The sequence below is a fragment of the Eumetopias jubatus genome, unplaced genomic scaffold (assembly GCF_037043125.1).
Source record: "Eumetopias jubatus isolate StellerSeaLion01/CBP00866 unplaced genomic scaffold, mEumJub1_p1.0 scaffold_7, whole genome shotgun sequence".
Taxonomy (NCBI): Eukaryota; Metazoa; Chordata; class Mammalia; order Carnivora; family Otariidae; genus Eumetopias; species Eumetopias jubatus.
In genome coordinates, this window is record NW_028274813.1 from 1478781 (window position 1) to 1503783 (window position 25003).

The 25003-nt window shown below is 57.1% G+C and overlaps 1 protein-coding gene across 1 annotated transcript; it reads left to right on the top strand.

Annotated features, from left to right (window-relative positions):
* Positions 1 to 12008: 12008 nt before the first annotated feature.
* TMEM179 (transmembrane protein 179) lies at positions 12009 to 20635 on the top strand. The gene is made up of 4 exons (XM_028104507.1): positions 12009 to 12313; positions 17907 to 18044; positions 18604 to 18682; positions 20456 to 20635. Exons 1-4 carry the CDS (start codon positions 12009 to 12011, stop codon positions 20633 to 20635), a joined length of 702 nt encoding a protein of 233 aa, XP_027960308.1.
* Positions 20636 to 25003: the final 4368 nt, after the last annotated feature.

Consider the following 25003-nt stretch of genomic DNA (forward strand, 5'->3'; position numbering starts at 1 on the left):
TTCCTCTGGTTTTATTTGTTCTTTTTCCTTGCGGATTCCGGCGGCCACACGCGGGACGCAGGCCCAGGCGGCTTCCGTCCATTCGGGTGCCCAGAAGTCTGTGTGATGGTGAGTGATGTTAAGGTCTTTCTCACATGCTGAAGGATCAGTCCATTTTATTTTCTGTGATTATTCATCTTGCTCGTAAATCTTCCTCTACTGACTGTGGGCCCTTCTCTTACTGATTCCCCGAAAGTCTTTCCATGTTAGAAGAATCGGGACAAGTCGGACTTCCCCAGGTTTGTAGGCTGTCTAAGGAGGTTGCTGATGGAGGACAGCTTACAAACGTTGAGTGCAGGGTGGGTGGAGAGGACTTTATGCGCATTTGGGATTTGAGAACAGGGCCTTTGGAGCGGAAGGCGGGACTTGGGGACACTTGGCTCCTCTCCTAGGCACAGGGCCTGCAGGGACGCGGAGGAAGAAAATCTGAGTGTGTGCGGTGGGGGCCGGCCTCACGGCACCCGTGGTTCTTTGGGTAAAAGGAGGGTGATGACAAATGTAAACGTGCACGCATAATCTGTGCAGCTTTGCGGAATGTGGGGCCATTTGCATAAATATTGTTTGCAAAAAGCAATTAACGGTTCATTTACATGCCGCCAAGTAGCAATTTGCACTTTTTTTTAGGAACAATTTCTTTGCCTATGTGCACAAATTTGATGCCTTGCAACTGGCCTTTTAATAGTAGGGCATGATAATTTTTTATTTTTGGTTCTTCTCTTGGTTTCCTGAAATAACAAAATTTTTCATTTTAAAAAGGAAATGCCAAATTGAAGGCAGCAGTTTTCCAAACTTGCATCCCCTGTGCCCTCATCCCTCCCCACCCACCCCCAGCCAGATGGCCCCGGTTGGAGACTGCTTCCGCCTTCCTCCTGTGGGGGCGGGCAGGGGTAGTGAGCAGGTGTTGGGGGGTCATCTGGCCCCTGGCTTGGGGAGAGAGCTCTCTCCGGGGTGTGGGGCACCCGGGGCACAGACAGGACACAGAGCCCCCACAGCGCGGGCCACGGGGGGCTGCCTCTCCACACCATGCTGCCCCTGCCTCTCCCGGAGAACATCTACTCCTGACTATACTGGAGCGTCCACACCTCCCTGAAGGCCTACCCCATACCTGTGCAGACTGTTCTCTTGACTTCTTAAATCGGTGCACACGTGTAAGTGACCTCTCTCACCTGCTCAGTGATGGGGGTCCCCCCAGTCTTGGGTCAGGCTGCAGTGAGGATGGATCTGCCTGAACCAGGATCACCAGCTGTGCGGTCTCCATTCAAAGAGACGGGGCACATCCTGGCATCCAGAGGCTCTGGGGGAATGTGGAGCCTCTGTGCTCAGCCTGTAGCAGAGAACGCCAACCGGGCCTGGCCTGCCCCCCTGCTCTTACAGAGGAAGACCCGATGAAGTTAAGTCTTAGCCAAAGCCTTAGCCTCCCCCTTGTAAAATAAAAAACTTTGCCTTGGACTCTATTTAAAACGGAAGGAAGGGCGCCTGGGTGGTTCAGATGGGTAAGCGACTGCCTTCGGCTCAGGTCATGATCCTGGGGTCCCGGGATCGAGTCCCGCATCGGGCTCCCTGCTCGGCGGGGAGTCTGCTTCTCCCTCTGACCCTCCCCCCTCTCATGCTCTCTCTCTCTCATTCTCTCTCTCAAATAAATAAATAAAATCTTAAAAAAAAAATAAAACAGCAAGGGAGACTTTATCGAAGACTATTGCAGTAGGGGGAGAGCGGGCTTGACTCCGCGTCAGACAGTGACAGGTCCGCCCTTGTCACCAGGCAGGCAGGGGGAGCGGATGAGAGGAGCATTACCAGGAGGAAGAGGCCCTGATTGTCCATGGAAGGTGGGGGATTCTTGAGAAGCTGGCTTAGCTGGATTCTTTGGTAAAACTGGACTCAGCTGGCCAAGGATGAGGCTGACTGAGATTTGGTCCTTGTCACCCCCAAGGGTTGTGGCAAACAAATACAGCAGGTGCCCTCCCCAGGGAAGGGCCCCTGCAAAGCTGGGTCACAGCCAGGCGTTACCCAGTTCCCAGGAAAGTCCCCACTGTGAGAGATGTGAGGCTCCAAGAAGAGAAAGTAAATCAGAACCGAAGGATCCTGCAGGAAGGACCCAATGGGATGGAACTGGCATCTGCGACTGGAGTGAGACAGCCAGGCATTTCAGAGAAACAAGGAGAGGTCTAGAAATAAGACAAACAAAGCATGGAGAACAGACCAAACACGTCTCCACAGATGGGCTCGTGGAGAATGGACATGCCGTGGCAGGGGGTGGGGGGAAGGGAGTGAGCTGGGAGGGCACACAGGACAGCGGAGGTGTGAGGACCCCGAGTCCCTGTGCCCCCGTGCTGGGATCGCAGGAGGAGACCATACGGGGAAGGCAGGGGCGATGGTCCAAGCAGGCTATACGGACTTTTCCAGGGCTAAACGCAGGTGTGGGCCCTGCCGGGTACCAACAGGATGCATACAACCTGGCAAACCCCAGACTCGCTCCCTGACCCCACAGAGCACAACGTGGATCATCCCCCATACAGAGAAAATCCCAAGGGCTTCCAAGGTTGGGTGGGTGGCGAGGGGACGCCCAGGTTGTTGAAAAGGAACAAGGGCCAGATTGACTGACTCCTGACTTCTCCGTGTCGGGGGTGACACATGAGGACAGCGGATCTTCCCAGTTCAGGGGTGACATCCTCGGACCACCCATTATTGATGTGTGAATGGAAAATGAAGACATTGAGCTGCCACTGTCCACTGACCCCGAAAGACTCGCTGGGAGACGTTCCCCAGGAGGAAGACAGGGAGCCCAGGAGCTGGGGGTGACAGTTGTCATTCCTGTGACCTGCTGAGTGTGGTGTGGGGGGCCACCTCCGTCATCTTCACAGCAGTGCTGGGGGTTGGGCGCGGCTCCTCACATTATACAGGTAAGGAAACGCAGGAACCCGAGTGGCAACGCAGGTCTTGATGGTGAGAAATGGTTCACAGCCTGGAGAAACAACCCGGGGTGGGGGCAACGTGGGGGCTTAGGGGACGTTCTAGGATCAGAAGAAAGTAACTTACGGGATGGTCTTGTTGGAAGGACACCAGGACCCTGCCTGATGCTTGACGCTGTCAGCAAAAGTCGAGCATTAGTCTGTGTTTGGTGGATCGGTAGGCAATCAAGAGCAGACTGGAAATGGGATGTAAATATTTCAAAGCCAGCTAAGCAAAGGATGGAATAAGATAAACCTTTTCTCTAAAATAAGGTGGAAAATGGGAAAAGCAAACAAAATAGAAAATAGAGAGTAAGATTTTATTTTACCAGGAATAGTAGTATGTGCCAATGGGTTAGGCAAATGTGTCAAAAGATAGTCTTTCTGATTGAACAGAAATAAATAAGTTCTAATGAAAATATCGCTTACGAAAAACATGCTTAACGAAAACTAGGACGCTAAAGCGTAAAACACGGAAGAAAATCTGTCAAAAATGCTGACACAAAGTCAGCAGTCCTTGTCATATTTATATCATACAAAATAAAGTTCAAAGCAAAATATTTGAAAGGTACAAAGAAGGGAGTATTTCCACTTGGTAGATAGACCAGCTCGTAAAGAATATTGAAGAGTCGTCAAATGGAGTCGAGTGTGAAGCAAAGGGAAATGCATAATCCGTAGTCATGGCAGGAGATGCCACAGAAACCAAAGAAGAGAATGGACTATAAAAGTGTTACCAAGAGGAAAATGGACGGATGTAAGTCATTTATTAAAATTGAAAAGTTGATAGACTAAGATATTTAACTGAAGAAGCTAGAAAAAGAACAAGCTCAGAGAAGTGAAGTGTTATCGTAAGGGCAGCCGTGGAGCCACAGAAACAGACCCAGAGGTTTGTGTTGGCTGTGATCTTCCTGGCATGGTCGAGGGAGAGGGAGGGTCCCCCACATCCCCATTTGGGGCTCACGTGCTTCCAGGCGGTGGGCAGGTGGATATTACTGGGAGATGCACGTATCAGCATTCTTAGCCGGAGCTCACAACCATGCCAGTGATCTGAGTCCCCATCTGAGTCCGTGCTCTGCAAGATGCCGTCTGAAGACCCCTTCCCACTGGGATGGCTGACAGGGAGCCAACGCACTTTGCGGACGGATGCCTGGTGTTCTCATCCTGCCGACGGTCGCCTGTCTGGGTATGTCAGTACATCGACACTCTGGTTTACTATGTCAGCCATCTGAATCTGGTTATAGAGAGGTTACTGGGTCCACTCATGGTGGGCCCATAAATAATGTGTTTCTGAGCTGGCAGTGTTGAAGCCCACACCCCAAAATATCAAACTCAAAAACCCATGACTATCATTCTGTGAGAGCTCACCAGAATCAAAGTGTGGCTGCAAATTTTTTTACTCATTCTTTATCTCCAGTCTCTCCACCCATCCATCCATCCACCTGCCTATTCACATATTCATCCACCCATCCAGCACTACTGCGCTTTCAATACATTGTTCATTCTTCATCCTCCCTGCCATTTTCCCATCCACCTGCCATCCATCCATCCATCCATCCATCCATCCATCCATCCAATCATCGATCGATCGATCCATCCATCCATCCATGAACCCATCCATCCATGCCTCCACTCATCCATGAACCCATGCATCCATCCATGCATCCGTCCAAGCATCCATGCATCCTTCCATTCACCCATCATCCACCCATCCATCCATCCAATCATCGATCGATCCATCCATCATCCAACTATCCATCCATCCAAGAACCCATGCACCCATGCATCCATTCATCCATGAACCCATGCATCCATCCATGCATCCATCCAAGCATCCATGCATCCATCATCCATTGATTCACCCATCATCCATCCATTCACCCATCTATCCATCATCCGATCCACCCACCCTCTGATCCATTTGTCAAACCACCCTACTGATGCATCAGTTCATTATTTCATCCATGTATCTCCCCATCCCCCCAGCCATCCTCCATCCATCCACTCTCTCAGCAGCCCACACTTTGTTTGGCAGTTGTTGGTTGGTTTTTCCCTCGGCCCAGTCCTGTTGCTCTTGGTCACTTCATGGGTATTGTTCCCAAGAGGACCCTCCCCCTGCCTTTCAAATCCTTCTGCCCACAGAGCTCAAAGCCCAGTGTCTGTTTCCCAGGAACTCGACCTGGGGGTGGTCTCAGGAAGCAGATGCTAACACAGGATTCTGCCGGGACCAACCATGGGTGGGCTGGTCGGCAGTGTCCCCCATCTTGGTGGCTGGTGGAGAGGTGACAGCTCCGGCCACATCAGGGACACCTCACCTGGGGTGGAACACCAGGGGAAGGAAATGCACTGGTGGGTGCCCCATCTTGGGAGCTTGACAGGTGGAGGGAAGGCAGTAAGTGCTGAAGTGTGGGATCAGATGCTGGCCCTGGGGCAGGTGCTGCTGGAGAAAGACATGCACGCAGAGCAGGACTCACTTCTGGTTTAAGGCCAGGTGTGACAGGCAGAGGGCCTCCTTGACAGCCTATGAATGGAGGGCAGAAATAACCGGGTCCAGACCCAGGTCTTGATTTTGAGAGCAGCCGAGCTCTGGAGGAGATGCGGCTCTCGACCTTGGCAAGTCCACCTGCCTACGTTCTGTTCTGTAGCAGCTCTGCTTCAGACGGGAAACACCCGTTTCCCCAGCAGCCACGGAGCGCTGCCCTCTTCCCAGGCTCCTTGCTGAGGTCAAGCCCCTGTCCCAGGGTAGTTGCTTCTGTGACTGGTCAGCACGTGGCTGTGAAGGTCCGAGGCCCACAGAGCCAGCGGAGGCCAGCCCTGAGACTGCACGTTGACCCTCTGCCCCATCTGGCTTTCCTACTTTCCTTTCCCAGCTACTGGTCACAGTGCCCCTCCCAGTAGCCCTGCCCGCATGGGCCAGGCTCAGACTGCTTCCCAGGGATCCAGACCCGGGTGCAGGCTCAGAAATTACAGCCCCTAGGTCCTTGTGACCGCCGGGGCCATGGAAGTGGCCCACTCTCCCCCCCCCCAACCCCCCACTCCGGGCTAAAGGCAGGTGCTCCCTTGGGGATCAGTGTCCTGGGGCTGCCCAAACAAAACCCCCACACTGGGGGGGTTTAAACAACAGACGTTTACTTGCTCCCACTTCTGGAGGCTGGATGTCTGAGGTTAGGGTGTGGGCAGGGCTGGTTCCTTCTGAGCCTGTGAGGGAGATTCTGTTGCAGGATCTTGTAGGTTCTGAGTGTTTGCTGAGTGTTTGGTGACCTCCACCTGTCTTCGCAAGGTATGCTTTCCACATGTGGGTCTGTCTGCAATCCCTCCCTTTGATAAGGACACCAGTTGTGTTTGGTTAGGACCTACCCTGATGACCTCATTTTGAGTTGATCACCTCTGTAAAGACCATCCCTAACTCCAAATGAGGTCACCTTTTGAGGTGCCCAGGGTTAGGACTACAACATATCTTTTTTGGGTTCAATCCTTAGCATCGTGATTGAAAGTGATGCAGGGGTCCCTGCTTTGCAAGAGATCCCAACCTCTGGGAAGGGGCCGGCCACACTCCTCTACTGGCAATGGGACAAATGACACGTTAAGTCACAGGCAAGCTGCTGCTGAGAGGGGAGTGAGCGTGCCCTTGGGGGACTTGCAAGACCTAAAGAACACGCGCCTGTATGAGATGGGTGATGGGCTTGGTGTCCCCAGGGGACAGACGGCTGTATTGTCCACTCCACACTCCAGAGCACCAAAGGAAGTGAGTAGTGGATGAGCCTGAGGGCAGCCCTTCTGCCCATATGATGTCATGATCCCTTGCTGGGAAGGTCCCTTTTCCAGACCAGAGTCAGGTTACAGACCCAGAACCCCCACTGGCTGAAGGACAGGCTGAGGTGCAGGAGGAAAGTTTGGCCACACGCGACACTGAGGCGCATGTTTGGGTTCTGAGCCCCTGTCTTCCCTGAGAGGATCTCAGCCCTTTGCTCAGGGGGGAGATACCCACACATTTCAAGGATGGTTTGGCACAGGGTTTGAGTCGAAATTAATAACCAGGGGGCACAGGGTCATCTTGGCCTCCTTGCTATAGTAGACACCCAGGTCATAAGCAGAGTTCTGGGCTCACAGTGGGTCACCTGTTGTCATTTACTGGGTTTTTGAAGGTATAAATAGTGGGAAATGTATACATGCAGTTGGATGAATCTGTACTTTGTTTTCATGGAGGGAAAGGCCAGTCAAAACCTTTGGAAGTGACCCCCGCACCCACCAAGAGAGTTAACCCAAACCAGTCTCCAACCCTGGAGGGAGTAGCAGAGATAACCACTTTGAAGACCTAGAGGGTGTAGAAGGTGGTCCCCACCATTGGCATCTGAGTCACCAGCCTGGAGCCTGCGGGACCTGGACGCGTTCTACAGGGTGACCCTGAGCCCCCATGAACACAAGCAAGTAGAAATCTGAACCACAGCCTCCTTTCTAGATCTGCTGTCTTTGCAAAGCAGGATAATGTGTCCAGGACACGACATTCAGCCGTCGATCTGGCAAATGTCCTTTTCCGCCCCACCAGAAATGGTTTGCATTCCTGTGGGAGGAACAACAGTGTTCGCTCAGTCTCGCCCCAGGGCTGTGTTAACTCTCTTGTCCTCTGTCATAATGTAGCTCAAAGGACGGAACCATCTGGATACACTTCACACTGCCACACGGGCCCACTGTATCAGTGACATCATGCTAATCTGATTTGAAGGAACAAAAAGTGGCAAGTATGTTGGAGGCCTCATTAAGGTGCGTGAGCTCTGCAGGACTGAGGAGCCCCCCACACCAGCTTCTGTTTAGGAGCTGGGTGATCTACAGTGTGCTGGGACACCGTCTGTGAAGGAAAGAACAGATTACTGCATTCTGTACCTGCCACCACCAAGAAGGAAGAAATAGAATCCTTGGACGCCTCTTGGGGTTCTGAAGCTCACCTATCCCACATGTGAGCCTCCTGAGTGACACACATGTACTAAGTGACACAGAAGGCTGCCATCTTTGACTGGGTCCCAGAGCAGGAAAAGACCTGTGGAAATGCTAAGTATGGTACAAACGGCCCTTGGGACATACACGTGGGCAGATCTTATGCCTGTGGTATTAGAGGTGTTTATGGTGGGAAAGATGCTATGTGGAGTTTATGATAAAGCCCAGTAGGATCATCACAGTGTAGACAGGTTCTGGAGCAAGGCCCTGCCATCTACAGAGGAGAGTCGAATACCACGTATGCAACAGCTCCTGGCTTGCTGCTGGGCTCTGGTGGAGGCAGAGGGCCTGACTGGGGACATTAGCTGACCCCACAGCCAGAACTGACCAACAGGAGCTGGATTCTCTCTGACCCACGACATCATAAGGTCATGCTTACCCAGCAGCAATCCACCAGAACAGAGAAATGGTCTATCTAGATCAGGAACAGTCACAGCCAAAAGTACGCTGCAGGAGCAGGATTCTGCTGCACTTAACCTGAGAACTCTCACAAGGGAAAGGTTTGTGGGACAAAGGAGAGCCCCACCTCTGATTCTGGCCCTGAAGGCGGAGATAAGAGGAAATCTTCCTAAAGAGTAGAGCTTCAAAGAAGCTGTTCCCAAACTGGGGGGACTTACTGTCTGCTGCAGGTGGATCTGGGCTGCTCCAGGGCCATAGTGGATGCTATGGTGGGTTGCTCACATCCCATTCGGGACAGAGGCACTTGCTCCGCCAGCTGCTGGAAGTGTTGCGTGCTCTGCCCATAACCACGTCTCTCTCTAGAAATTGCCCTCTGCCAAAGGAAGCTGCCTCACCCAAGATCGTCCATCCTCCCCGGGGCTGCATCTCTTGGCTGGAAATTGTGGGAGAATAGACGTGGTCTCCATGCCTCAGCTTGGGACATCTCCAAGTGACTGACTCTCAGAGCTCCCCATGGTGGTGGTTGAGGCCTCTGTTAAGCTTCTCCCTGCACCTGGTTCTGTGTCTGGCTTCACCACGTGTGCTGCTGCAGGTAAATTTCAGAGTCTATTTCCCAGAGAACTTGACCTAAGATACCAGAGAAAGGGCATTGAGTTTTGTGTGTTTATATCTAGTCATTGCACAAAATTGCAAATTCTAATATTTTTTGTAGTGTCTTGAGTGTTCTAAGTGTATGATATTATCCTCCAATAAAGATAATTTTGCCTCTTTGTTTCCACAGATATGCTGCATATTTTAATTTCTTGACTTGTTTCATTCGGTAGAATTGCCAAACAAATTGTCAGTAATAGTGAGAATTCTCGTCTCTTTTCCTGGTTTGAATAGGTGCAGATTTTTGAAGTGGTCTTTATCATATCTAGGTAATTTTCTTCTTGTCTTACACGGGCTTTTTTTTTTTTTTTTTTTTCAGATGAATGGCCATGCAGTTGTATGAAATGCCTTTTAGGTATCTCTCGACAAAAACGCTTTGGGTTTTTCTCCTTTATTTGTTGGTGTAACAAATTGTTGATAGATTTCATAAAGCTCAGCTGTTCTTGCTTTTGTAATAAATGCTACTAGTTCATGTTTTTGATTATCCTCTACATTGAATTGTATTCAACATGCCAATATTTTAAAATTTCTTGCTACTTTCTTTGCCTCACTCTTCTAGTGAGGTTTTAGCATTAATATAATGCTGACTTTTAAAAAAATGAATTTTGGAGTTTTCTGTATTTTTTTAATAGATCAGAGTTATTTCAATAGCAAGGGAATTCCCTGACTTTTGAAGGTTAAATAGAACTCATCTTTATTTTTATTTATTTATTTTTTAAGATTTTATATATTTATTTGACAGAGAGAGACACAGCGAGAGAGGGAACACAAGCAGGGGAGTGGCAGAGGGAGAAGCAGGCTTCCCACAGAGCAGGGAGCCCGATGCGGGGCTCGAGGTCAGGACCCTGGGATCATGACCTGAGCCGAAGGCAGTCGCTTAACAACTGAGCCACCCAGGAGCCCCAGAACTCATCTTTAAAAATACCAGGGTCTTGTGCCTTTTAAGATGGTAGAAATTTAATAATCTTTCCAGCTTATTCTGTAGTTTTCCTGTTAGTCACTTCCTTCTTCATTGGCATGGTCTTTTCAGTTTTGGCAAAACCCTCAAGTCTAACACCTCCAGATATGTTCAAACTCATCAACCCACTGGATAATGGATGGATGGGGTGTCCACTCTTGCCCAAGGATGTGTATGGGTGTGTAGATGCTGAATTTCTTAAGTGGGCTTCCTTTAGTTGAATTGGGCGTCTCAATAGTAGCAGAAACTCCAAGTGAATTATCCGAGAAAAGGGTTGCTGTCACAGACCCATGGGTGGTCTTTAGTGTGTGCTTTGAAGGGACTACAAACAGAAGGTGCCACTCACAGGAGATTTATTACGAATGGCAGCGAGCCTAAGAAAGGATGTTCAAGCTCATGATAAGGAGAATCCAAGTTTACAATCAATGAGATGCTGTTTTCCATGCAAGACTGATGGAATTTTAAAACAATGGATATTTCTCAGTTTTGGAGAAGGTGTCTGTGACATGGATATGAAAGTGAATTTGTGCAACATGTTTAGAGACCAGTTTGGCAAATTTTGTCAACACTTAGCATGTGCATCAACCTATGATGTAGTAATTCCTCTTCTAAGGATTTCCTTTATAAGAAATACCTGCACAAGTGCACATATGCATAAGGATGTTCCCTCGAAGGTATTTGAAATAGCAAATATTGAAGAATTAAACATCCATTCAAAGAGGAATCGTTAGGCAAGGGTGGAATCATCATTATTATGGAGCGTTATGCAGTTATTAAGCAGAATAAAATAGATCTGAATGTGCAGGCTGGGAATAACATCCATGATGTATTGCTGAATACAAGAATCAACCTACAAGATGGTATGTATAGTAGGAAGTATTTGTGTAAATTGTGTGTGTGTGTGTGTGTGTGTGTGTTTAGGCGCTTAGCAAAATGTCTAGAAATGTGGTTACCCCTGATAGTGTGGCAGGGTGGTGTGTGTGGGGGGGGAATGAGAAGGACACTTTTTACTTAATTTATATCTATACTGCTTGACTTAAAAAAAAGGCATGTATTACTTTGGCAATAAAACAAAAAGGTTTTTTAGTGCTTGCAACAAAAATGCTGATGTAATTTTAAACCAGTTGGCAATTTCTTTTAGAAGGAGCAATGCTAGAGTTTCCTCACTGGGAATTGGACCAAACGTGACTTAGTCTTTAAGGGAACTAGACAAGGCATTAATTCTATTAATTAATGCATCAGCAGATTCCATCTCAGCAAAGTCTGTCTTAATGAGGTGCTTGGGGCATCCATTATTTATCTTACAAATATCAACCCAGGGCCCTACTTGTGTCAGGCAGTATAACAGATGTCCCCTCTGAGGGTGCGGTGCTGGAGAGAAGCGCAAATAGCTCACAGACTGCTCCCTCCTCCCTGAGCCCACCCCCATCTCTCCACAGATGACCTCCGCCTTCCTGTTGACCCCAACTCCTCCACTCTCTGTCTTTTCTCCCCAACGCCTCGCACTCCAGAGCCCCGCAAAATAATCATTCCAGCCTGGGCTGCAACCTCACTCCCGCCCAGCACCGTGGGCCTCCTGGACACGTCCCTCCTGGACCTCTCAGTCTCCTTTCCTTCAGGCTCATGGGGGACAGGGGACAGAGGCAACCTAGGTGAAGCTACACGGGTCGCTCCTGCTACCGTTAATGGCAGAGTCGGCTCTCCATACGCCGACCTAGCCACACTCTCGTTCCCATTCCGCGCCTCCATGGGTGCATCCCTTCCCCAGCTCACACCCCGCGTGGTCCCCCGCGGCCGGCGGCCTGGCCCGGCCCGCCCTCCGGGAGCTGTCCGCGGTGCTGACCGCAGGCGCCGCCCGCGCTCGGCCGCTGCGCACGCGTCCCGGGCGGGGCGCGCAGGACCCGTCGGCGCCGCCACTGCGCAGCCTCCCGCGCGGCCCTGCCCGGCCCGCGCCCAGCGCCCCGCGCCGCCTGCCGGGCCCTGCGGCCTCCGCCCGCCGCTTCCTCGGCGCGTCTGGGCGAGCCATGGCGCTCAACAATTTCCTCTTCGCGCAGTGCGTCTGCTACTTCCTGGCCTTCCTCTTCAGCTTCGTGGTGGTGGTGCCGCTGTCCGAGAACGGCCACGACTTCCGCGGCCGCTGCCTGCTCTTCACCGAGGGCATGTGGCTGAGCGCCAACCTGACGGTGCAGGAGCGCGAGCGCTTCACGGTGCAGGAGTGGGGCCCGCCGGCCGCCTGCCGCTTCAGCCTGCTCGCCAGCCTCCTCTCGCTGCTGCTCGCCGCCGCGCACGCCTGGCGCACGCTCTTCTTCCTCTGCAAGGGACACGAGGGGTAAGTGGGGGCCTGGCGGCCGCCCTGCCCCATCAGACACAGCCCTCAGGCCGGGCACGGAGTCCCTTCCGAGCCCGCAGCGCCCCCAGGCCGTCCTCCCCCAGGGAGGAGCATGAGTCCCACCCTCTTCCCGGCGTGGGTGGGGAGCTCAGAGGCCCAAGAATGTCAACCCTTGGTGCTCGCTGCCTCCATGCAAACTGCCCTTTGTCTACGCAGAACCCCGCGGACCATGAGGGTCTCCCGCGCTCTGTACAAGGCCAGTACTTTCCATCCCAAGTGCGCATCACCTCCCGCTTTGGGCATTTACCACCCCCGCCCTTGGGATGCAAATACTGCATTGTCATCTCTGAGCGGACCCGGGCCCTCCCTGGCTTGCTGGCTCAGGCTCAGGCATGGGTGCCGCGGACAGCCCCTAGCGGGTCTGCGCCCCCGCACTCCTCCAGGTGCAGGGCAGGGATCAGGCCAGGCAGGTGGCTGACAAGGCCACCTGGGGAGTCCTCGCCTCATGCCCACCACCCTCCTGGGAAGGGTGATGAGGGTGGGGCAAAGGCCAGCGGGGACCTCTCTAGGCCCACGGGCTTGGCTGGGAATGCAAGACAGGGAGCAGCATGTGCAGGAGGCTTCCCTGCCTCCTGGTCTCTGTGTTCCTCTTCACCTTTCCCCACTCTGGCACAGCTCTGTGAGAGAGGGATGTGCTTCACCCGGGGTCCTCAGCTTGTAGCCTGCCATGCGCCTTTATCCCTGGGACCTTCTGTGGACCCACCCCCACCTGCTCCTGGCCCTTGCTGGCCTCACATCCACAGGGGAAATCCGGCCTTCTCCCAAACCCTGCCCCACCCATGCCCCCATCCATTATTTGTTGGTATTTTTTAGGGGGCTTTTCTCTTCTTTTGGGGACCTGAGAGATAAGCTATTGCTCTGCGGTCTCAGTGGGTTGGAGGGTCAGATGGGGACTCCTGAGAGCCCTCAGCCTGGCCTGGGCATGGGCAGAGGGGATTAACAGGGTGGCAGTGTGAAGAGGACCAGAACAGCCCAGCGCGGGGACTGAAACCCCCAGAGGGGGCGAAGTCCAGCAACGCATGTGCGTGAGTTTCCGGGGCTTCTCTCACAAAGCGCCACAAACAATTTATTCTGCCACAGTCCTGGAGGCCAGAAGTTGGAGATGAAGGTGTTGGCAGGGTGGGTTCCCTTGGGAGGGAGAACCCTTTCTAGGCTTGCTCCTGGTAGCTGCCTACGACCCTTGACATTCCTTGGCTTGGGGCTTTGTCACTCTTACCACAGTCTCTGTCTTCATGCGGCCTCTCCCCTCTCCGTTTCTTCCCCTCTTCTTATAAAGACACCAGTCATTGGATTTAGGGCCCACCCTAAATTCAGGATGATCTCATCCTGAGATCTTCAGCTGAATGACACCTGCAAAGACCAGTTAAGGTCACATGCACCTGTCCTGGGGTGCAGCCTCGGACACGTGTTGTCGTGGGCACAGTTCGGCACACTGCACCAAGGTTCTGGATTGAGGGTCTGCAAGAAGGCACGTGTCAGCCTGGGGGGCCTCCAGGTGCTGTGGCGCTGGGGCTCAGCCTAGGGTGAGCCCAGGCTGGTCAGGGGGCCACCCTGCCCTGCCACAGGCCTCCTCCTTCCCACAACAGTGGCTGGTGTCCCCAGGAGGTGTTTGAGATGTTGTCACATTGCATGCACATTGTCAAGTCTGATCAGTGTCTCTGTGCAGATTGGGGCAGGGAAGCATCTCCAAATGTGAGACGAGGTCTGAGGAAAGGGATGGACAGTCAGCAGCATAGTGTAGCTGAGGTCCCTTCGGTCTGGGAAGCTGAGGGCAGTGGCACAGGCCGTGCAGGGGCCATGGTTTGGCCATCAGCTCAGGCCCATCACTCCACCTTGTCCCTATAAGACAAATCTCCTGAAGAGACCACATCTTACAGCCTTAAGATGAGAGGACAGAAACCATTGTTACTGAGCTCCCCAGATTTGCTGCCCAATTTGTGCGAAATGGTCAGGACTCCTTTCTTGAAGGCTCTGGGCCTCTCAGCTCTCGCTGCTCTGCTCCCAGTCTCTAGGGGTCTCTTGGGGCTCCGGGATCCTGCATCACTGAGCCATGGAGGCCAGGCCCTACCCAGAGAGCTACCCAGAGAGCTGCTTCCACATCCTGAACACCCCGAGGCCAGTTGTCTTATAGGGACAAGATGCACTAGGCAGCCAGCCAGCTGTGCCATCTGTCCAGGTGCCGACCCTTCATCTTGGTCTGGTGGTAGGACTGGGCCAGAGCTCCCCTGGATATCTGGGGTGGCCCACCATCTGAGGGGACCCTGGGCTGGATGAACCCAAGGCGGGCGTGCACCTCATTTCTCTCTGCGTGCTCAGGGCTGAGCTTGGGAGTCACAAATTAGTGTTTGTTGAATGAAGACAGAAAAGTGCCTGCATGTGAGGTCTGCTGCCTCACAGCCCACCCCCGCCGACCGCCCCCCCTTCCCCAGCCCAGAGGTCTGCAGGTCCACAGTCTGGCCGAGGGGTCAACCCTGCAGGCTGGCTGTGTCAGCAAGTCCTGAGCCCCCACAAAGGTTGGGCCTGCCTTCTGCAGCCGCAGGCAAGATGGGAACCCGGAGAAGCCAATCCCAGCTCCCCTGCTGGGCAGGCCTCGTGGAGCAGGCAGGCAAGTGCTGGGTCAGTGGGGACTCGGGACAGACAGGAGGCTCAGAAGGACTGTTAGAGCGAGCTTGAGGGATGGCGAGGGCCCTCAGGGTGTCCAGCCCGTCAGGGACATCAGCGCGGCTGTCCGACTTGGAGTTCTAGAGGGCCCTACCCACTAATTCTCTTGAGTCCGGCTGCAGAGACCAGCCAGGAGCCGGGCCAAGAGCGAGGGCAGAGCCCGACCCTTTGGTCTGTGTGACGGGCTCACGGCTGGGTCCCCAGCGCCTGGGACAGACCTTGTCTGTGGTTCTAGCTCCCTCCAGGGTGTGTCCATGGGCAAAGTGGGGGCTCGGACAGCTTGTGCCCAGGCGTGGACAGGGCAAAAGGAATGGGTGTGCGACTCTGGCACCTGTGGCTTCCTGGGGTGCTTCCGGCTGGGGCGCATGGGCGACCTGAGGGTGGGTCACAGGCCTGAGTGTGCTGAGCCCTTGGAGTGTGCAGGTGGTCGCGGTTTGCCGTTGATGGGTTTGTGATTGACAGCTGGGCAGCGCCGGGTCAAAACAACCCATCTGTCTGCCCACACGTGTCCCCTAGCTTACAAATCGCTCCCAGGGCTTCCCGGGATAGCGGTCACCATGGAGACGGCACATCCAGGCCGGCACCCTGAGAGGCAGCGAGAAAGATGGAGTTAACCCTGTGTGTGCCGGCCATCCTGGTTGTTTGGTCGCTGCCCTCTGGGTCCTTGGGGAGTGGGGAGGGGGTGGCATTGGGCACTCTGGGGGCCGGGCCCACTGAGGCTCCGGACACTCCCAATTCTTCAAAATTCTGTGAAGCCCAGGCAGGTTCCACGGACCAGAAATGGACTTGGGGAAGTAGGAGGAGGCTGTTGGGGGGCATGGGATGGGGAGGCCATGTTCCTGTCATGGGAGGAGAACCCCAAATCGTGCCTGTGTAATAGGGATGCGGCTGGAGTCTGCACAGTCGGGTTTTCTGGCTATGGGAGGTTGTGTTGCAAACCCCGCTGAGGGCGGGAGGGGCAGGTGTCGGGATGGGCGTGGGGGGGGTGCGTCTCAGGGGGTTCCCCGAGGGGGCTTCTGGCCACACAGGGAACAGCAAGCCGCTGGTGTGCCTCTCTAGAATTAAGTACAGAATGTGGGGCATGCCGCCTGCTCCCATGAGAGGGGGCAGGAGTTGAGGTTGGTGGTTGCCCGGTCAGCATGTCCTCTGCACCCTGGCCATCCTTCCTCCCTCTAGGAGGGCCTCCTGGGGGCAGCGGCTGCTCATCCAGGATGCTGGGCACCTGCTGGGCAGGGTGCCTGGTGGGACAGTGGAAGGCTGCGGGCAGGTGGAGGGCACCCAGGGAGCCGCTGTCCCCGTGATCTGGCCTTCTGTGCTGAGGGCAGGCAGCTTCTTTGCTTTGCCTGTGGAAGCTCCGTCCTGGTCATCCTGGGACCATCCCGCTCTCCTCGGCTGGAGTTGGGGGGCATCCAAAGTTGGGGTGTAGGCTCTGGGTAAACTCTGCTTTCCTTAGAGCATTAGCTCCAGGGAGTGGACTCCCCTGAACACTGTCTAGCCCCACGCTGACTGCAGGGGGCACAGCTGCCCCCAGGCCCAGTCTCCAGGTATCTGGTTGCTGACCCTGCCCCCACGCTTCCTGCCCCCCACCCACACTTCCATGTCCTGTGGCCACAGGCCCAGCCCCACGCATGCATGCAGCTCGGGGCCCGGCAGGTCAGGGTTCCAGCAATGGGTGGAGGCCTGTCCTGGGGAGGGAGCCACACCCCTGCGGTTATCGCTGTCTGTCCCTTGCCCACATAAGCTCCCGTAGTTTCCACAATGACCCTGTGGCGGGGGGGCTCCTGCTCCCCGATTAACAGAGGGAGAAATTGAGGCCCAGAGGGCAACTTGCTGCAGGTCACGCAGCTGGGAAAGAGGTGGGCCGGATTTGACAGCCTGCTCGGTCTGGTGACGACTTCGGAGGTGGGGTGGGCCATCACGTACCCCTCTTTATGACTCTAGGCCGCGACCTCTTATTCAGAGCGCCCAGGGCCAGGTGGATTTTGCCATCAGGGTCCCCGCTGGAAACGGATGGCTCACCCAAGTGAGGATAACCCGAGGAGGGCGGTTGGCAGGGACGAGGATGTGGGCCAGGTGTGGGCCCCGAGGAGGGCGGTTGGCAGAGACGAGGATGTGGGCCAGGTGTGGGCCCTGCAGTGGCCCTGTCACCTCTGGTCACGGGGACCACGTAGGGAAGGCTTGGGTGGAAGCGGCCGCCTGGAGGGGCTGCTGACCTTTGGTAGAGGGACAGCTGGCCGGGGGCATCCCCAGCAGGGGCCTGGAAGGAGAATTTCCACTGCCAGTCCCCTGCTGGGTCCACACCGGTTGAGCCCAGTCAGGAGCCCAGGAGGGGGGTCACTGCCATGGTCTCCTTGGGCCGGCCCCTCGGACGGAGGATGGAGGAGCCCCTAGTGGGGCCAGGTCTGTGCGGACCCGGACCGAGCTCCATCCTTGTGGCCCTGCCTCCTGTGCCCCACCCCGGTCACAGCTGGGCCTGTTAGGCTTCTGTGGAGAGATGCGAGCGGGGTCACTCCTCAAGCTCCTGATGCAGGTCCAGGCCAGTGGTGTTGATGGCCGTGAGGGCACAGGGCCTCAGGGCAGCCGAGTGAGGGAATGGCCCGGGAAGAGTGCCGATGCGCTGCAAGCATCCCTGGGGTCAGATCTCGGCCCTGCCTCCCCTCTGTAAGGCCGTGCTAACAAGCGCTCTCCCTCCAGGCCTCTGGGAGGCCGGGATGGGACTTCGGGGTGAGGGGCAGTGAGGGAGGTGAAAGTGGCCCTGGCGGCCCTGCATGGCCCCCTTGCCCCAGCCGGGCCCAGCCCCCGCTGTCTCCTGGCACCGCTGGGGTGTTGGTAGTGACTCAAGGTGACCGTCCTCTTTTGTCCTTTGCTGAAGCTCCTTCCTCTATGCCTTTCTGAACCTCCTGGTCAGCGCCTCCGTGGTCTTCCTCGTCTTCATTGCCAGCACCATCGTGAGCGTGGGCTTCACCATGTGGTGTGATGCCATCACCGAGAAGGGCACTGTGCCCCACAGGTGGGCCTGGGCCCCGCCCCTCCCTGCTGCCCCCAGGCGACGCCCTGGGCATGAATCCCATTCCGAGCCCAGCCCGAGGTTTTGCTCATCCTGCCTGGGGCTCCCACCTGTGCGCACCTGGCCAGGGCCTTCCCCTGGACCTGCCCCCTTGACGTCAGCGCCCCCTTCACATGGGAGGAGGGCCCCTGCACCGCCGGGGGGTGGGGGGGTGGGGGGGTGGATCCGGGCTAGGGGATGGAGAGGCCCAGTGCGCTCCGGGTCCTGGAGGCCTGATATGACCGCAGGGCAAGGCCCAGGAGATCCCACCCTGTGCTGCTTTGGAGGTGGGCCGCAGAGTACTGTGCTGAGTCTGCTCCTTGGGGGTTCGGAAGGCGGCTGTAGGGATGGGGAGGGATGGGGAGGGATGGGGAGGAACGCGAGCAGAAGCTTTTGGTTGGGGGGGGTCAGGGGTGAGGCCTTTGGGGCCCGGAGAGCTGCCTCACCGTTTGGGGGTGCTGCATGTCTCTCCCTGTGCGCCGTGTCCCAGCGTCACCTGCCACCCTGTGTCTTGCTGTTTCAGCTGTGAAGAGCTCCAGGACATCAATTTGGAGCTGAGCGTGGACAACTCTGCCTTCTATGACCAGTTTGCCATCGCCCAGGTAGGCAGAGGGGCTAGATAGGCGGGGCTGTTCTGGTAGGAGGGGCGCTGCCAGGTAGGCGGGGCTGCCCAGGTAGGCGTGGTCGTTCTGGTGGGAGGGGCTGCCCAGGTAGGCGTGGTCGTTTTGGTGGGAGGGGCTGCCAGCAGGCGGGGCTGGCGGGTAGGCGTGGTTGTTCTGGTGGGAGGGGCTGCCAGCAGGTGGGGCTGCCCGGGTAGGCGTGGTCGTTCTGGTGGGAGGGGCTGCCAGGTAGGAGGCGCTGCCCCTGTAGGCAGCAGGGCTGTTCTGGTAGGAAGGGAGCTGTCCAGGTAGGGGGGCTCTTCTGGTGGGAGGGGCTGCCAGGTAGACGGGGAGGCGTGCATTGTTGGGGAGGGGTCCATTCACTGCTGAACGTTCACTGAGTGCACAGCCTGCCTCCCAAAGCCCTCATCCAGGGGAGGCTGAGGATGGTGCCCGGCAGAGGAGATACAGCTGAGTGAGTGGGGTATTCCTGGGTTTCAGAGACTTAGTGGGGGCTCTTGCAGGTGGATGTGGAGAGAGGTGAGGTCTGGGGCATCCTAGGAGGAGGGGCCAGGTGAGCTAACTGCAGACGTGAGGTCCAGGGGCTGAGGGAGTGGCTCTGTGCCAGGTGGAAAGGACACTAGGCATCTGATCCTGGGTCTGCAGCCAAGGCAGGGAGCTTGGACTCCTGGCACCAAGTGAGCACGCTCTGGTAAATGCTGGAGGGCTCGCGGTTATTCCCTGGCCAGGGGAAGCTGATACGGTGTCTGAGGAAGGGTGTGGGGAGATCCAGCCTGTGAATTTGGAGGAGCCCACCCCCAACGGCTTTGGGGGGACAGCTCCTCCCTGCCCTACCCTTGTGTGAGCTTCGTCCCCTGCCCTCCAGGTACATCTCTGGGGACCCCGTTTGCTGGGATGCAGCTGTGTCAGGATTTGTTAGTGGTCAGTAAGGGCTGTTTCCCCAAATCTGCATCTGTGTCCAGGCAGATGTCACTGGTGAGGGGTGCCCAGGTGGGGCGGGCTCCTTCCAGCACTGAGCAGGGCTTGCTGGCCTCCAGGTCCGTTTCTGGACCCCAGACCCTCCTCTCAGGGCTCACGTTGGCCAGTGACCGGTCTCTGACGGAGAGGAGCCCTCTAGGGGGCTGGACATCCGGTGGGTCTGAAGGTTCTTTGCTGAGATGAGCTGAAACTGCTAGAGACACCTTCACGAAAATTCAGTGGAAAATGCTTCAGCCCTAATTTGTGCCAATTAGATTAGAAAGGTGTGAGCTGAGTCTGGTGATAAATAACCTCCAATGAGAATCTGTTTAATGTGGCTCGGGCCGGGTTCTGATTAAATTGTTTCTCCTTCAGCTGTTTGGTAACGGCAGCTAAAGGTCAGTTTGTTCCAGTGGCTGGAGGAGGCTGTGTTATAGATGGGCTCTCCATGGAGCCGGGCGGGCCTGGCTGCCTGGGGGTGAGGGTGGTCAGAGTCCTTGAAAGCATTGCCCAGCTTGGGGTTCAGAGGCCTGGCCGCCACATACCAGGAGGGATGGTTGTGTGAAGAAGGAGGCGAGGTGGGCCCCATGGTGGGCCCGATGGCGAGCCCCGTGGCTAGTCCCTGACCGGTCCCCAACGTGGGTCCCACATGGTGGGCCCCATGGCGAGCCCCGTGGCTAGTCCCTGACCGGTCCCCAACGTGGGTCCCACCTTTCCCAGGGGCAGGTGGGTGGGTGCACCGGGCAGTGGGTGGTGGGTCTGGCTGGCCTCCTGACCTCGCCTCTGCCCTCTGTGTAGTTTGGCCTCTGGGCCTCGTGGCTGGCCTGGCTGGCCATCACCATCCTGGCTTTCCTGAAAGTCTACCACAACTACCGCCAGGAGGACCTGCTGGACAACCTGGTCCACGAGAAGGAGCTGCTCCTGGCCAGGCCGACCCCCCGTGCCTCCTTCCAGGAGGAGAAGAGTGCTGTCATCTAGGATGCCCCCCACCCCGCCCAGGGCTCACGGCCCGACCCAGGGGAGGAGCTGGGGACTGTGCCTGGCCCGGCTTTGCCCCTCGCCTTGCATGTTTCCCTTTGGCTCTGTGTGACGTGAGTGACCCCGCTCACCCAAGCACCCCATTCCCACCTTGAGTGTGGCAGTTGACTAGGGTGGGCGCCAGCCCTCACACAGGGACACACAGAGACCGTGGGACCCCCTCCGGGCCTCATGCACATGCAGCACCCCTGTCCCGGGGGCACTGGCCGGGCGAGCCTGGGCGGGGGGCATCCACCCTCTTGGATGCCTCTGGCCATAGGGCTTGCAGGTCATGCCTCAGCTGGACGCTGTCTCCATCTGCTTGCCCAGGTGTGATTCTGTGCCCGATCCTGTGGCAGCAGCCCATGTCCCCAGAGTGACCCCAACCCACGATGGCCACTCGTCAGTCTTGTCCTTTGCTCCTGAGCAATGTGTGGGGCCTGGGAGCAGGGGTCCAATGGCAGAAAGGAGCTGCCCTGCCCTGTGTGGCCCGCCTTCTGGCCCCGCGCTTCCGCCACCCCCACCGTAGGGCTGAGTTCCCTGTGCTCAGGCACTGTGGCCCCAGGTGGCCAGGCGGGTCTCAGCATCCAAAGCACAGGGCCAGTGGTGTTGCCCGCAGTCAGGTGGTGGCTGTGCGGGCGTCCTGGCAAGTGGCTGTGGTGTCAGAGCTGGGAGCTGGTGCCTGGTGCCCCAGGACTGGCTGGGGGAGCCCCGCATGGCCCTGCCTGGAGGGGCACAGTGTGGGGAGGTGGGGACATGGGCTGGGGGGTGCCCCACTTCCTATGGAGGGAGGGATGGGGCAGGTGCCACTGCGAGTGTCTGCATGTGTGTGTGAGTGCATGTGAGGGCGTGGAAGTGTATGTGTGATATGAGTGTGCACATGTGGAAGTCTGCATGGGGAAGGTGTGAGCGTGTGAATGTGAGTGTGCAGTTGTATGTGAGCACACATGTACAAGTGTGAGTGTGCTTGTGCACGTATGCACAAACATACAAGTGTGTGAGCAAGCTGTGTGTGAGCATGCATGTGCACGAGTGTGAGTGTGAACACGAGTGTGCACAAGAATGTGGGTATGTGCACGTGAGCGTGCATATGCGTAAGTGTGAGTATGGGTGGGAATGTGTGTGTGCACAAGTGAGTGTGAACGTATACGTGTGAGTGTGTGTGCACCGGAAGGTGTGAGCAGAGATCAGAGCGGGGGAGGACACAGCAGCTCCTTGGTACCTTCGCCCACTGGGATGTCCCCAGTACCCCTGGCACCTCAGTGGAGGGGCTGCCTTCCCATCTGATGGCGTCCAAAGCACCAAGGCCCCCGAGGACACGACCCCATCCACACGGAGGCAGGAAGAGGAGTTGGGGGTGGAAATGGGACCCTAGAGCTCAGTGATGAGCAACCTGGGGCTGCTTGGCTGTGGATGCCCCTCTTCACAGGGCTCCCCAGCTTCTGCAACTGCACATAGTCCCCCGAGTCCTGCCCAGGAGTGGGGCGCTCCTTCCCCCGGGCTCAGTGAGCCATTCCCGTTTCCTGGGCTGACCCTCCAGGAAAGGAGAGACCTGGCTCCCCATGTCCGTGCCTTGTGCTGCCAGAGGCCGTTTTGGTGTCCCACGTGGCGGGCACAGGGTCTCCAGAGGCCGTGGATCTGGGTCTGGATCGAGGTGCGGAGTGGGGCAGGGAGCCTGGGCCAGGGAGGGGCGCCTGCAGGTCGCCTGTACAGACGCTGCCCAGCTGGCACCTGTCAGTGGGGGAGACCGGGGCCAGGTGGGTGAAGGCCGGCAGGCATTGCAGAGGCACTCCGACCCCAGGACCTGGCTGAGAACGCCAGGCAGAGCGGCTGGCCGGTCCTTGGGGGAGTTGTGTTGGCTCAAGATCTGCTCTCACCAGGTGCTTGCGCATAGGCTGTGGGGACCCTCTCCGGCCCCGGAGAGTTCTGGTCTGTTGGCAGCAACCAGCCAGGCCCTGGGAAGGACGAGCAGGGTCAGGCTGTGGACTTCTAGAGCCTGAGGGTCCACAGCAGATTTGGGTGTGCCCTTCGCAGCTGCCATGCATGGGTTGCTGGGAGCCGGTGTGGGGTGCCCCTCGCTCAGGCTGGCAGAGATGTGCGTCCACATGCACCTCTAAGGGTCACCTGCAGAGCGGGGCTCGTCGCTGGCATGGACCTATCTGACTGGCGGCACCTCCAGATGTCTGTGCCCGGGGGCTTCCTGGGAGAGGGTAGTGGGACCGCGCTGTGTGCCCTGCAGGGGGCGGGGGCGGGGGCCGGCCCCGGGCTTCCTGAGATGGGACCACAGGATCGCTTCTGCGGTGCTGCCTTGCTTCTCCCGGCTGCTGTTGGATGACGCATCTTCGTTTTCATTCTACTTCTGACGAAATTGAAAGTAATGATTCTTCCACTTAAGTGTATCTATTTCTCAAAGTCAAAATAAACACAGAGGTCCTGAGCCTTGGGTGTGGTTGCTGGGCCGCCCGTCCCCACCTGCCCTCCTCTGCCTTCGGCTTCCTGGCTTCTGGGTTTCGTCCGCGGCTAAGATTTAGAAACCTGCCCGTGTTCGTCCCTGTAGCTTCAGAAACTGGCCGGGATTAGGGCTGGGCCTTCCCGTGGCTGTGCCCTCATGTGTGCGCCTGTTCTGGGGGTCTCCGTTCTTGCCATGGCGCCCCTAGGTGCGAGGACTGACGTCTCCGGGTCGTGGTGCACCTGCCGAGCAGCGTCTTCCCCGAAGCCATGGCTCATGGTCTGCGGACCCTCCAGAGCCGAGCGTCTTTGCAGAGACTGGCCGGCCCTTGGCTGAGAGCCCTGGTGGCAGGGCTTCCCCAAGACGGGACCGGGATTGGACGGGGCTGAGCCCGAGGACTGTGCCTGCCCCACGGGTTCGGGCATGAGACCCAACCTCTCTGAGCCTCAGTTTTCCCGCCTGGAGTATGGGGCAGTAACCTGCCTGTCCTCTTCGGGGGTGGGGGTGAGACGAGATGGGGTCCTGGGGGGAGGGCTGGGCTGGTGCCAGAGGTGGCCGTACGCACCCTGGTCACGCTAGAACCAGCTGGAGGGTCCGCGAGGGCCGGGGCCTGGACCTCCCGCCGGGACCCGGACCTCCCGCCGGGACCCCTTCGAGGCTCCCGCTCCTGGAGACAGGCCCCTCCTCTCCACTGGGCTCCCTGCTCTGAGCTCCCCAAACCCGAACCCTGGAAAGCACCACCCCAGCCCCTGAGGCCTAGAAGGGAAGGCTTCTCTGTGCCCCCACCTCTGCTTTAGCAGAGGAAATTGGTCCCCATATCCCTCCTTTGGGTAAAAACCCCCAGACTAATAAAAGGGGTGGCAGTGTGGTTTAATAAAAACTCAGTGTGTCCCCGCTTAGGCAGTGGGGACGGGCGCTCAGGGCATAACCCCGGGAAGGGACAGCACAGCACTGGCCGTCCCGTGGACACTTGTCTGAAGGTGGCTGGGGGAGATGGCATCTTCCTGGCAGTCCCTCCTGGCGTCTGCCCATGGGCCTCCCTGCTTTGTTCAGGCGTCCCCCTCCATGCAGGGTCTGCGGGGGCCCTGGAGTTTGTTGCCACGTCTCCCCATGGCCTCGCAACGCCCGCGGTGGCACACTGTCCGCACACAGTCATGGGACACCCAGGCCCTGTGGCTGGTGCGTGGCGCAGCCTGGGGTCCCGGCACGGGCGGCTGTGTTCTGAAGGTGGCGGGGTCTGGGCGGAGCAAGCTCCCTCTCAGCCACTCCCAGGTGGATAGCTGAGGAGGGGGGGGGGCAGCACGTATGTCCCCCCGGGGCATGAGAGGGTCCCTGAGGCCTTGGGGCCCCGGGGAGCGGTCAGACCTGGGCTCAGAGGTTGGCACCCCAACACCACAAACAAGGGGAGATGCCAGGCCCCCTGCCCCGTGTGTAGTTTCAGGAGGGAGGACCCCACCCCGACAGCCAGACCCGCCTGTCTCGACGGGGTTTCAAAGTTCAGGCCCTGCCAGCCCGAAGTAGCAAAGGCCAGTTTCACCTCTGAGGGGCCCCATGGACACAGGGCCAGTGTCCCTGTCTTCAGAGGGCTCCGCGTGGCCACATCCAGGCCTGGCCCAAGGGTACGGAGAGTTCCCACTGGGGTGAGGGAGGGTCTGGGGGGCTCTCAGGGCCGAAGCCTGTGTGGAATTCTCTTTCTAATAAAACCTCATGGTGGACCCTAACATGTGCAGCAAGAGGGGCCCTGTTGGAGGGGGCGGGGTCACGTGCTGCCGCAGAGCCGGGCTCGGCTTGAAGCCCTTCCACCTGACCTGGGGCTACCCCCCCTCCTGCCCTGCACAGCTGGGCCCCAGGCGTGGAGGGGAGCGTCCGGCCGGCCTCCG

What these genes read in the sequence shown, in the direction of transcription:
- TMEM179 (XM_028104507.1), top strand. Translation starts at nt 12,009, where the DNA reads ATGGCGCTCAACAATTTCCTCTTCGCGCAGTGCGTCTGCTACTTCCTG. An exon ending in CTCTGCAAGGGACACGAGGG is followed by an intron (nt 12,314 to 17,906) that starts GTAAGTGGGGGC and finishes CCTTTGCTGAAG; the next exon opens with CTCCTTCCTCTATGCCTTTC. An exon ending in AAGGGCACTGTGCCCCACAG is followed by an intron (nt 18,045 to 18,603) that starts GTGGGCCTGGGC and finishes TTGCTGTTTCAG; the next exon opens with CTGTGAAGAGCTCCAGGACA.